General features: G+C 51.5%; 1 protein-coding gene across 1 annotated transcript in view; it reads right to left on the minus strand.

Moving 5' to 3' along the window:
• LOC101563311 (sodium/potassium-transporting ATPase subunit alpha-2) overlaps positions 1 to 12,978 on the minus strand; it is a 26,444-nt gene that overhangs the window by 7,085 nt on the left and 6,381 nt on the right. The window contains exons 4-17 of the mRNA XM_004639939.3: positions 11,968 to 12,171; positions 11,469 to 11,582; positions 11,104 to 11,238; positions 10,299 to 10,416; positions 8,513 to 8,781; positions 7,558 to 7,756; positions 7,338 to 7,447; positions 7,023 to 7,157; positions 6,143 to 6,332; positions 5,856 to 6,031; positions 1,756 to 1,892; positions 1,232 to 1,382; positions 976 to 1,144; positions 610 to 764 (exon numbers count right to left, since the gene is read on the minus strand). Coding sequence (XP_004639996.1) covers positions 610 to 764; positions 976 to 1,144; positions 1,232 to 1,382; positions 1,756 to 1,892; positions 5,856 to 6,031; positions 6,143 to 6,332; positions 7,023 to 7,157; positions 7,338 to 7,447; positions 7,558 to 7,756; positions 8,513 to 8,781; positions 10,299 to 10,416; positions 11,104 to 11,238; positions 11,469 to 11,582; positions 11,968 to 12,171 — 2,262 coding nt within the window. The remainder of the gene's footprint in view (positions 1 to 609; positions 765 to 975; positions 1,145 to 1,231; positions 1,383 to 1,755; positions 1,893 to 5,855; positions 6,032 to 6,142; positions 6,333 to 7,022; positions 7,158 to 7,337; positions 7,448 to 7,557; positions 7,757 to 8,512; positions 8,782 to 10,298; positions 10,417 to 11,103; positions 11,239 to 11,468; positions 11,583 to 11,967; positions 12,172 to 12,978) is intronic.

Here is a 12,978-nt window from a genome sequence, read left to right on the forward strand (position 1 = left end):
CCTCCATCTGCAGACCTTTATTTTTTATTTTAGTTTCTCTTTCTTTCTTTCTTTCTTTCTTTCTTTCTTTCTTTCTTTCTTTCTTTCTTTTTTAAACATATTTAGTACAGGGTCTCACTACACAGATCGGACTTGTAGTGATTCTTCTGTTTTCAGCCTCCCAAGAGCTGGGATTACAGGGATTCGCCACCAGACCCAGTCTCAACCACTGTCTCAGCGCACCCTGGAGGCGGAGGTGGGGCCAGCATGGCACACCCAGGATCGAACCCCAGTCCTGAGTCTGCCTAAGCAGATGCTTTAATCTGCTGAGCTATCTGGCATGACTAGCCTTTTATATTTTGAACCAGGGTCTTTTGATAATGCTAAATTGCCCAGATTGGGCTCAACTTTTCCATCCTGTTGCTTCAGCCTCCTGAGTGCTGGGATTACAGGCACATGCTACCACACCAGGCTCATAAAGAGTCAATTCTATGATCCTCCAAGCTGTGTTCATTTTCTCTTCAACTGTCATGGCCTGGTCAGCTGCCTAGGTGACCTGTCCTTCACCAGCAGCCCACTCTACCCACTAGTTTGCTTGGCTTCATGGCCTGCCCCCTGTCAGGGCCTCACCATGTCTGTGCCCAGGTCAATGCAGAGGATAGTCACGGTGCCCAGTGGGAGGGGAATGTTGGCAATGATGAACAGCAGGAAGGGGGTGATCTCAGGGATGTTGCTGGTCAGGGTGTACGCGATGGACTTCTTCAGGTTGTCAAAGATCAGGCGGCCTGTGGGGGCGGCAGCAGGGGGTGTGGCTAGAGGGACCCTCCCACCTTTTGCCTGCAGGGCGTGGTTGCTGGGTTTCCTGCAGGAGGAAGGTTATGCTGGAGGGGAGCTAAGACAAGGCTGGGGCTGCCTGGAGTCTTGAGTTGACCCCTGCAGGGGGCATGCTGGCTGCTCACGCCCTGGACACCGTCCAGGCACATGCAGCCTCCTCACCCTCCTCCACGCCTGTGACAATGGAGGCGAAGTTGTCATCCAGCAGGATCATGTCGGCTGCCTGCTTAGAAACGTCGGAGCCGGAAATTCCCATGGCGATGCCGATGTCAGCCTTCTTCAGTGCAGGGGAGTCGTTCACCCCGTCCCCAGTCACTGCCACAATGGCTCCCTGGGGAGAAGACAAAGCCAGTGCTGGAGGGCGCACCGCTAGACTGCGGGCTTCCTTTGCCCGTTGCCCACCACCCGCCTTGCTCACCTGCCTCTGACAGCCTTCTACAATGATGAGCTTCTGCTGCGGCGAGGTCCGGGCAAACACAATCTCCGTGTGGTCTCTGAGGATCTCGTCCAGCTGCTCAGACGTCATGTCCTTCAGGTCCGAGCCATGCACCACACAGGCCTTGGCTTCTCTAGAAGGTGGGCAGCACGGCTGATTGTCTGAGCCTGGGCCTGTCCTGCTGCTTCCTGGCTCCCCTTGCCAAGTAGAGCTCCCCCCAATTCTTCACAATGCCTCTCCCTATAAATCCTTTCCATGCAGCATTCATGGACATAAGTTGCTTACTAGGTCACCCTAACTTTGTACTTCTGACCATGAAGGTTTAGGAGTATACAGTGACACCTTCAAGGTTACCCAGCTCATCAGTGGTGCCACTTGCATGCACTCAGGACTGAGGAATCCAGTGCTAGAGGATCAGCAGTAAGGCCATAGTCTAAAGGCCAGAGATGCTGCCCAACCCTCAGGGATCTGCTGGTCAGGTGCAGGGTCTCCCGCAGAGGCCTCACCTGGGGTTGACTTGGCTCACAGGAATGTTGAGCCGGGCTGCGATGTCCTCCACAGTCTCATTACCCTCTGATATGATGCCCACGCCTTTGGCGATGGCCTTGGCAGTGATAGGGTGATCTCCGGTCACCATGATCACCTGGTGTGAGGGTGAGGAGAGGAAAGACAAGCACCTCTGAGAGATTTTCCCTTCCTAGTCCTTTTCCCAAATCAGGCAAAGGTAGATTACTACATGTCTTAGGCTGGTAGAGCCCAGCCCAATAATGGAGTGCATGTATGTGTGTGCATGTGCCCATGCATGTGCATGCATGTGTGTTTGGGTAAGGGAGAGAGATGTTGACAAGCTGTGTTGTATTTGCTTAAGTGGAAACACCCATGACAGAGTGACAGGCTAATGGGGGTTGCCCTGGGAGTACAATCTCTCCTCATGAGGATTGGTTTTTAGGAGTCTGAGCCTCCTGGAATATGAAGCAGCCAGAGCTGGAAGAATGCTTCATCTAACAGATTCCTCATTATACAGATGAGAAAACCCATGCTTCACAAGGACCCGTGATCTACTCAGGGTCCCAGGGACCCAGCACTAGGATGTGATTTTCTTAGTGTAGTGTCTAATGTGATCACTGCATCTGTGGAACCAGGTGCAAGTGGGGCTCACAGAGATAGCCCCCTGCCCCCAGCCCTTCCTCATCTGCCTAGGACAGTCCTCTACAGTGTTGGCAGAAGGTAATTCCTGCCTTTGCCCTGGTAATGTTCACTGCTGCCGCAGAATGGGTGGAGTAGGGTAAGGAGAGTGGCTAGCAGCCGACTGGCCAGTTAAGAAGCAATTATCAATGTAAAGTGAGGAAAGCTGGGCTAGGATGTCATTTGCACGCAGAGTCTTTGAGGAGAATCCCACTGACCCTGATAGGAACGCTTTTCAGGTTCTACAGCCTTTTCTCTTTTGCCCCCACAACTCTATAGGCCCCTCAGCCTCCCAAGCAAAGCACAAAAGCATCTGTGCCATCCTTGTCCTCCGTGACCCTTCCACCTGAGGCACTCATGCTGGCAGGCATGCCTGGGAGCCCTGCACTCCCCTGGCCTGCATGCATGCTTTCCGCTTAGCTTCCCTCCACCTTCTGCACACCCCTCCCTCCCTCGTCGGGGTGGCAGCCTGGTAGAGCAGAAGAGCTGGACAGGGGCCCTAAGTCTTTTTTTTTTTTTTTTTTGTATTTTAGGTAAGGGTCTACAGGGTGTTCAGGGTCTCACTACAAAAGCTACTCACAGGCAGTGATGTGGTTTTTTTTTTTTTTTTGGGGGGGGGAACTGGGAATTGAACTCAGGCCCTTGCACTTGCCAGGCAAGCGCTTATTCTACCATTCTACTGAGCTATCTCCCAGGCCCTACATGGGGTCTCTAAGTCTAAATGTTGACCTTTCCCAGCTATAGGACCTTGGACAGGTCTCCCACAGTGTGAGTGATGGTTCAAACCTTTCCATGTTGTCAAAGAGCTTTAAGAGACATTAGACAGATGCCAGTAAATCTCGGCTCTGTCCCATCTCCCTCTCTTTTCCTCCTGGGTTCTTATATTCCTCTATCTCCACTTGGTCTGGCCTAGGGTTCCATTGTCTGCTCTCCTTTTGACTCAGTTTTCATCCTGGGCAATACAATAAAATGTACCAGGAACCTTTAATTTGCATCCATGTGCTAATGGAATTTAAACCTGCAGGCTTAACCATCTTGGTTGAGTTCTGAACTGTATTCTGATTCTCCCTGGGATCACCCTCTGGGTTTCTGGTAGACAAGGGGTCCCCAATTCCCAGGCTGTGGACCAGGAGTCTGTGGTCCATTAGGAGCCAAGCTTCACAGCAGAGGGCGACCATTGGAAGATCTAGTGAGGCTTCCTCCACATTCACAGCCCCTTTCTGTATTCACTGGCATTACCGCCTGAGTTCTGCTTCCTGTCGGACTGGTCCTGGCATTAGGTTCTCACAGGAGCCTCCTGTGAACTGTGCATTTGGAGGATCTGGGTTGCAGGCTCCTTGTGTTGTGTTGAATCCACCACCACCCTCTGAACCCTCAACCCCTGGTCCATGGAAAAACCGCTGTTTACAAATCTGATCCCCAGTGCTGAAGAGGCTGTGGACCACTGTTACAGATGCTTCAAGCTAAAGATCCAAGTTAGACTCGTTTTTCTGCATCTGTCACTCCACCATTCCTGCTCCTCTATTTCCTGCCTTAGCTACTGTTGTTCTTTTTTTTCTCTCTCATTCTGACCCTTCCTCTCCCTTGTCTTCTTTGCCTCCTATGTCCAATTGGTCACCAAATTCTCAAAATGTTTCCATGGCCAGCTGTTTCTCTCCATGTCTCTGTCCTAGTTCAGGTCACTTTCTGCTACTGAAACTATCACACAGCCTCTTAACCTACCTTCCTGGCATTAGCTTTCCCTCAAATCCAGTCCCTTCTCCATCCAGGTATCCTGAAAGCTAGACTGTTGTCTGGGGCCCCCTGGGGCCCATGGGATGAAAGCCCTGGCAAATGTGAAATTTGAAAAAAAATCTTTTCCACTGGCCTTGACCCACAATTTCAGGCTCTGTCCAGCATTCTGCCCATCTCCCCCCACCCCTACCCTCCCCCTTGATGACTCACATGCCTGCTCTGGTGTGGCCTCATCCAGGTACTCGCTGTTCCCCGCTCTTGCCTGCCTCCCCCTCTCTTACTGCCCAACAGAACACTCCTCAGCCTTTTAGGCCCAGATCAAATATCATTCCCTCCGTCAAGCACCATCCAGTTCCCCGCAGCTGAATTAACTGCTCCAGGCTCCTAAGTCCTATAGAGTCCTAGCTCAGTCTCTGCGAGAGTTCCCATCACTAGGAGGAGAGGCCAGGACCCAGCAGCACCCAGATGAGCCAGCCAGGCTCTGCATTCCCAGTGTCTCTCTCCAGCAGTTCTATCTAGGGCAAGTGATCTACTGGCTCAGAGGTTTCATTCCAGATGGGAGGAATGATGTGTACTTCAGAGACTAAGTGGTTACGGGGTTCAGAATCCACACAGGACCAAGTCCTTTGGTGTGGTGGGGAAGGAATGGTTGCCTGGCTGGCTTTGGTTCCCAGCTCTGTTATTAGTTGTGAGACCTTGGGCATGATACTTTCAGCCTCAGTTTCTCTCTCTCTGTGAAAAAAAAAAAAAGGAAAAATACTGATGCTCACCAAGAGGGTGGTTGAAAGATTAAGTAAGATAACAGATTTTGTGCATTGCATAATGCCTGGCTTATGGAAATGTTTCCCAAAACTTGCCTAGGTTCAGAGTCCCAGACCCAGCGTAGGTGCCCAGGGACCCTGAGTGTTGCAGCTGTTCTGTGGTGGACTGTAGAGGCATCTTACAGAGGCCATGGGATAAGGAGGCCAGGCCCTATGTCTTATACATCTTTGCACCTGGGGCTGAGCCCAGGACCTGGCCCTTACCACACAGGTTAAATTGCATTGATTGGGAATAGGTGACAGCGTCCCAGTGGGCTACCAGAAAAAGGGGTTGGTGAAGAGCTGCCTTAAGGACGGGAACGTGAGCCCCAGACCAGAACAGAGGCTTGTGAAGGCCAGCAGTGCCTTGCTCAGGGCTTGAGACAGTGCGCAATGACTGTGTGTGGAATGAAGAACAAACTTGGCTCAGAGGAGGGGAGAAGTCAGTGAGAAACAACTGTGGGTGAACCAGTGAGCCTGGACAGCTGTGCCCGAGGAGTGGCAATCTAGGGATGATGGGGTAAATGAGTTGGAGCAGACAGAAGCCTGTGTATCCCCCCCAAGTGGTTAGAGAGTGGGCAGCAGCTGGGAAGGGTCAGACGACAGGGTCTCTGAGTCTGGGTGCCAGATAGCGTTAGAAATCAGAAGGGAAGGTTCACATGCAGGTGGGGTAATGAGCTGCGCCAGGGAGACTGAACCAGACCTGGGAAGCTGACTGTCCTGAGCTAAGGGGGAGGATGAGAGCCCCAGGCAGGGCTGGGTCCACTTTGCTTTGCAGATGGGTGGGAAGCCCCTGGGAGCCTATGACTCCTGGGGGCACAGTTGCTGCAATGGCTTCACCTTTGGTACCAGGAAGGTGGGATGGGGGGAGGGAGGGAGGCTGGTACCTTGATGCCTGCACTGCGGCACTTGCCCACGGCATCTGGCACAGCTGCCCGGGGTGGGTCAATCATAGACATGAGCCCCACAAAACAGAGCTTCTCTGTGGGAAAGTTCAGCTCATCTGTGTCAAACTTGAAGCCACGAGGAAACTTTCCAGATGGCAGATTCAGATGACAGAACCCTTGGGAGGGGGACAGAAAGGAGGAGTCAGAGTAGCACAGTGGCTGCCCGGATGCCTGTCACCCCAGGAATGCTGTAGAGGGGCAGCCCTGCTCCCGCTCCCAAGCCTCACCCAGCACACGCTCCCCCAGGCCTCCCAGCTCCATGTAGGCATTCTGAAAGGCATCTTGCATCTCCTTGTCCAGAGGAATCTCCTTGCCCTGCACCAGAATGGTGGAGCACCGGTCCAGGATGCGCTCTGGGGCCCCCTTCATCACCAGCACATGGCTCTGGGGGCTGTCTTCCCGCTCGTGGATGGACAGCTGGAGAGAGGAAAGGCAGTGACAGAGGGGCCATGCTTCCTCTGAGGGCTTTGATGCCCGGCATGTGGTCTGATGCAGTGCAGCAGCTGGTGAAGACATCTCCTGGGACTAAACTAACCCACGGCCACCAGGCACTGTCTACAAAGGGAGAGTCTTAGTGTGTGGAGGGTGTTCACTCCTAGTCCCCATGTTGCTTTCACTTCCATAGGCCAGTCATTCATCTGAAGAAGAGTTATCCCTATCAGTTGAGGCAGGCGCAGATGCCCTGTGGTCACATCCACCACCTGCAATGACCCAGTGGGCTTTACCTCCGTGGCCCACACAGAGCATGGCTGAGGCTATTCTTGGCACTTAACGGGTACCTATCAGCCCAGGTTATCATAAGGTAGCTACAGATGTGTGATTCTATTAAATGGAAAGGCAGAGCTGGAGGACTACGGCCAGTCAGTGGAGGGCGGTAGGAAGAAGAACTGAGAGAGCCGGAGTACACATGAGTGAGTTGCAGTAAGTTAGCAGGTGATTGTAACCAGACAGCAAGTCCAAGGAGCTGTCCAGGGATTGAGGCAGGAGTAAGAGGACATGATCCCTCGAGGGGTTTCATTTCCTCCTTCTGTCTTTGTCCAATCTCCCGCCTCCCTTGCCCCCATTTTTGTTCCTTTCTCTTCCTCTGTCCCAGCAGCCCAAACAGACCTGGTACTTGTTGGTAGAGTTGAATGGAATCTCTGCCACCTTGGGGTTCCTGTCCCTCATCTTCCTCACAGAGCCACAGGACAGCTCGATGCACTTGAGCAGAGCTGACTCGGAGGCATCACCAGCTGTGTCCCGCTGCCAGAATGGAAGAGGGCTTGGGGTCACAGTGAGTGTGGGAAGGTGGTGAAGGCTCAGGCGAGGAAGTGTGGAAGCCCCAGGCAGCCACAGGAGGTGAGGGGGAGGGTCGGGCATCGGCGCCATGGGGACGCTGGTGACCTCCCCCAAACACACTTGGGTGTGCTGCCTGACCCCTACCTTGGACACAGAGATGTTCTCCTGCCCAGCCTTGAATACTGCTCGGTTGCAGAGACCAGCGATCCGAGACAGGGCTGTCCATGTAGGGGACCGTTTGTCAAATGTGGCCCCTGGGAAGAGATGACAGAGAATAGCATCTTGATGCCTGCTTAGGGCCCCTAACCCAGATCTCCCTTAGGCCCCTCAAATCTCCCTCCCTCCCTCTGGAGCACACAGTCACCGGACTGATCTTCAGTGGTGTCAGCCTCATGGATCTGGTTGTCAAACCACATGTGGGCGACAGTCATGCGGTTCTGGGTGAGGGTGCCCGTCTTGTCTGAGCAGATGGTAGATGTGGAGCCCAGCGTCTCCACCGCCTCCAGGTTCTTCACCAGACAGTTCTTCCGTGCCATGCGCTTGGCTGTCAATGTCAGGCACACCTGGCAGGGAAAGAGGAGAGTAAGAAGAAAGGGGTAAGCCCAGAGCCACAGGTGCCCATGTCCTCATCCTCAACTGCAGTTAGACAGTATCCCTTCTTAACCATATCCCACAACCAGAATGGGATGGTAAATAGTGAATGGGTTAACTTTGGACATGTTCAGTTGACATCATAGGTATATAGTAAGGTTAAATGCTCTCAAGGCATAGAAATATTTGACTAAAGCTCCAGAGAGTTTGTGGGGCTGTCCACACAGAAGGGTGGAGATGGACTCATTCTAGGGGTACAAGGAGAAGAGCAGAGAGCAGAGGCTGAGAAAGATACACCACAGTGGTAGATAGAGGACAGATGCTAGGGAGGTGGACAGAAGTGTCCATTTCAGCAGCAGTGTTAAGGATGGGAGCTGAGAAAAGGTCACTGGATTTGCTAGTTAGTCATTGGTGACCTTTGAGAGAGCCTTTGCAGACAAGTCAGCCAGAATAAGCCCCGCTCTGTGAGGGTGGGGGGGGGGGAGGGAGAACATAGATGTTGAAAAGGTGACCATGACAAGTGCCCAGATATAGCCATACCTGAGAGTTTTCACACTCAAGCTCTGAGCCATGTATTAAATGATCCCTGAGGATGGCACACATCTGATACATGACTTTAGGGAAGCAGAGGAAAACACTGCTGGAAGACAACAAGCAGCTTGTCTTTTTCCTTTCAGGGAAAGGGTAATAAGTTCTTGCCCTGGTGGCACTTTGCGGGACCCACTCACAGTGACAGTGGCCAGAAGCCCCTCAGGCACGTTGGCCACTATGATGCCAATGAGAAAGATGACTGCCTCCAGCCAGCTGTAGCCCAGGATGAGGGACAGCACGAAGAAGGAAACTCCCAGGAACACAGCCACCCCTGTGATCAACTGGATGAAGTGTTCAATCTCCATGGCTATGGGCGTCCGCCCGACCTCCAGGCCCGAGGCGAGCGTGGCTATGCGGCCCATCACTGTCCGGTCGCCTGTGGCAATCACAATGCCTCTGGCAGTGCCTGCAGCAGAGAAGGGGACACCAGGGACAACAGTCTCATCATACTTTCCGAGCAAAGAATATCACAGAGAAAAGGGGTCAACGACTCAGATCCTAGAGCCCATGCTGAGTAGATTGTACCTCCTGCACAGATTACCAATCCCAGACGTGACAGAGCAGCAAATTATTTTCCCCTAAATTTGGGCACCTGAGGAAGAGCCTTGCCTACAAGTTCAGATTGGGGAGAGCCCATACATGAAATAAAAGTTGCTTGTGGCGTTTCAGTAAAATCAATGTTGACGTTTATATTACCCAAAAGTATATTATGAACACAAAGAAAGCATTTATGTTTTTTTTTATTTTGAATATACTGTAGTCTTAAGATTTTATTTCTTAATATAAGGGATGAATCTCTGTGTAAGAAGGCAGCAATTGCTAACCTTTGTGTGACATACAGGGTTCTCTGGGAAAGAAGTGTGTAGTAGAAAGAGCCTATGCGTTAAACACAGCCAAATCTGTGTTTGAATGCCCATATGAATTCCTACCTAGGGGTTGTTTTAATAATTCAGTGACATTAATGTTATAATATACATAGACCAGAGGCTGGCACATACTAGGCACTCAACAAATATCAGTTCCTTCCATTTCTTCTCTTCCCCTCTCTTTAAAGCCAACTGCAGGACAAGCAATAGAAATATCTTATCAGGCATTTCTGAACAAATCAATTATAGGAAATGTAGTATAAATTTCAGAACCTCAGCACATTAAAAATTTAGGGAATTTAATGTGTGGTGAGTTTCATTATAATTCCAACTTGCTGAAGGAGGGAAACAGTCCCAGAGAATTAAACTGCGCTGAGGAGAAATGGGTGATGGGAAGAGAAAGCTGTGGAGTTGGAATCCAAGGACTCCTTTGACCACTCTCAGAGGCTTGGGGTCTAACCAGGCCTCCATTTTCCACCGCCTCTACCCCACTCGTTTAGTTAGCCTGACCATTGCTCACTGGCTGGACACAGAGGCCATCTGGGTCAGCCATGCTTAGACTTTGCCTGTATGGCTGGGGGCTCTGGGATTTCTTCTTACCATCCATAATGAGCTCTGGTCAAAGGAAGTAACTTGGCTAGGACCAGAAGCAGTAGAAGACATCAATTCAACTCAAAAAACTGTTAAGAATCAAAGTTGGTCTCGGACATCTGTGTGTGTGTGTGTGTGTGCGCGCGCGCGCACATATGTAGGGGCATCTTCACCCAATATCTGAGGGCCTTGGGGTGAACAAAATGGAGTTTTTCCTGTGGGGAGGTGACTTTCCCAGAGGGATCACGCTGTCTCTTGCCAATGTTCTAATGTTCTGCTTGTTCTCTGGAGGGGACTCTTTCTGTAATATTCAAGGTCCCCGGTACCTCTGTGCCCTCCTCTGTGGCAGAGGTTTTGCCAAATGAGGTCATCACCGTCCCCAGTCCTGACTGAGGAGTTAGGATTCAGCCTTTTTCCTCCATTGGACCAGAATGAGGAGACCCCCTCCAGCAGGCCAGCTTCTCACCTTCCACACAGTTGGTCGAGAAGAAACAGATATTACGGGTCTCCAGGGGGTTTTCATGAGTGAACTCAGGGGAGCGAGTCTGGGGCTCTGACTCGCCTGTTAGGGATGAGTTATCCACCTGAAGAAAAAGGGGCACATAAGAGTCAGACCAGTAGCGGCACTGCAGTACATAGAGCTGTCTCCTGAGCCAGGTCCAACCACCCTCAATCTCCATGACACGAAGGACAAAATTACACTTGCCCTCATCACATATTTATGGTGTTACTCAGCTATTGCCCTTGCTCTGGAGGTGGAATCCTGGCTTGTATGGACTTTTTGTGTGACTCAGGATTATTTACTTTACTAATAGAGCCTTCAGTTACTTGTCTGCAAAATGGGGGATTTAATCAAAATCACTGTGTTGCACAACCCCAGGGGGCGCCATTAGCAATGTGGTCTATCAGAATGTGCCTCCCTGGGTTGCTTGGGGTTCAACCTGTGTGGCTACAAGCAGCAGCTGTACATGGTAACACCATTCTTTCCAAGGGAATTTGGATAGCATATGAGGACATACATAAAGCATCTGACACATAATTGGTACTCAGGAGATGATTCTAAATGGCTATAAAAGAAATCCCGAGGGCATAGAGTGTTCATACTGCAGAGATACAAGAAGACATGCACAACACCACAGGCTGAGAGAAGGTTCAGCTATGAGTCATGGAGAGGGGAGTTAGGTCTCCTACTTTAAATCTCTGTGGGGATCTCTCCAAGCTCTAGGCAGCCTGCTTCTTAGACCCCACTACTTGCTGTGGTGTGATCTCACCTTACAACCGTGAGAAGAGATGATCCGGAGGTCAGCTGGGACGCGGTCCCCGCCCTTCACTTCCACCAGGTCTCCCACCACCACCTCCTCCGCATTGATCTGCATCTTCTCTCCCTCCCGGATGACGAGGGCTTGCTGTGGAGAGGCCGTGGACATCGTAGGAGATGCTCATCTCTCTCTCTCCCCACTTGATGGAGGCCAGCCCTCTCTCCAACTCCACCCCAAGGGGGAGAGAAATCCCCAACACCTCTAGCGACGACACTAGGTCCTGGTGTGGAGACCCAGAGATCTTATCTCTCTTTCTCAGCACAAGATCCCAGGAGCCTTATGACCCAGCTTGAATTGAGCCCAGCCCTACCATCTACCTGAGGCACCATGTTCTTAAAAGAATCCATGATCTTGGAGCTCTTGGCCTCCTGGTAGTAGGAAAAGCAGCCGGTGACGATGACCACAGCTGCCAGTACCACACCCAGATATAGCTGGTAAGAAAGGAGAGTGTGAGGAACCTGCCCCCGCTTCTCCCGGTACTCAATGCCCTCCCCCATGAGAACCCAGATCTTTGTCTATCCCTGGGAGAGACAGTGGTAGGAGAAAGTCCTTCTCACCAACCTCCCATGATTGTCCACTCCCTGGTTTCCTCAGATGAAAGGAGCAGGGAGGGGCTGACTCACCCACTGAGTGCCTGTGGAATGGGGGTGCTCTGTGGCTACGTACAGCAGCCTCACCCCCTTTCAGCCCAAGGTATAGGGCAGCTGTGGGGCTGTGACAAGAGGACATTGTTCCTCACACTCTCCCTACCATTATATTAGGGGCTCAGCATTGACGGACAGTTAGGGGCTGGCCAGAGTCAGGTATGCAGCTCACGTTGTCATTGGATGGTTCATCCTCCATGGCAGCCTGGATGCCAAAAGCCAGGAAGCACAAGATGGCCCCAATCCACAGCAGGATGGAGAAGCCCCCGAAAAGCTGACGGCAGAACTTGACCCACTCAGGCGTCGTAGGGGGTGGAGTGAGGGCATTGGGCCCATCCCGAGCCAGAATGTCCTGAGCCCGCTGGTTGGTAAGGCCCTGGGGAGCAAGGCGGACAGGCTTGAGATTAGGGATCCAGGGCCAACCTGACTGTCACTGCAGCCCAAGGCGCCTCAGCAGGGGAACGGTGTCTAGCTGGGAAGAGAGCCCCACCCAGCTGGAGGAGCAGGAGAAGAGGAGGTGGCATTTGTGAGGGGACTTGAAGGGTTTGAAGGCTGAGGAAGACAGACCGTAATTTTATGTCTGACTATTATTGGATTGATACATGTTTTGGTTAGAATCACTATACCTGTGTGGAGGCAATCTGGATAAGGTCCCTGGAGAGAAAGACAACTTGTCTGACTCTTCCTTCTTGACCTCTCCCTCCAGATTCTCCTACATCACAGGCTGTCACACTATTTTGGCAGTCACCTGTCACTTTCCATAGAAATCCTGGCCAGGTTCTGTTCCTCTGGCCCCAGGCTGGATCCAACATCCATGTCCCCTTTTGGGTCCTTATAGTATCCTATGCTTGATTCTAGTGGTGGCACTTGACATATTATTTGGGAATCTTTTTTTTTTTTTTCCTGTTAGACATTGAAAAGGGACAACTTATTTATTTTTGCATCTTTGTATTATTTACTTATTTATTTTTTGGCAGAACTGGGGATTGAACTCAGGCCCTTGCACTTGGCCAGGCAAGCGCTTATTCTACTGAGCCATCTCCCCAGCCCCTCATTCATTTATTTAATAAATGTATACTGGGGCTGGTAAGATGGCTCAGTGGTCTAAAGCACCTACTTAGAACAAGCTTAGCAAAGCACAGGGACCACGGTTCAATCCCCCAGCACCACATGCCAGCCAGCC

The sequence above is a fragment of the Octodon degus genome, unplaced genomic scaffold, assembly GCF_000260255.1.
Source record: "Octodon degus isolate 3935 unplaced genomic scaffold, OctDeg1.0 scaffold00116, whole genome shotgun sequence".
In the NCBI taxonomy this organism is placed as follows: Eukaryota; Metazoa; Chordata; class Mammalia; order Rodentia; family Octodontidae; genus Octodon; species Octodon degus.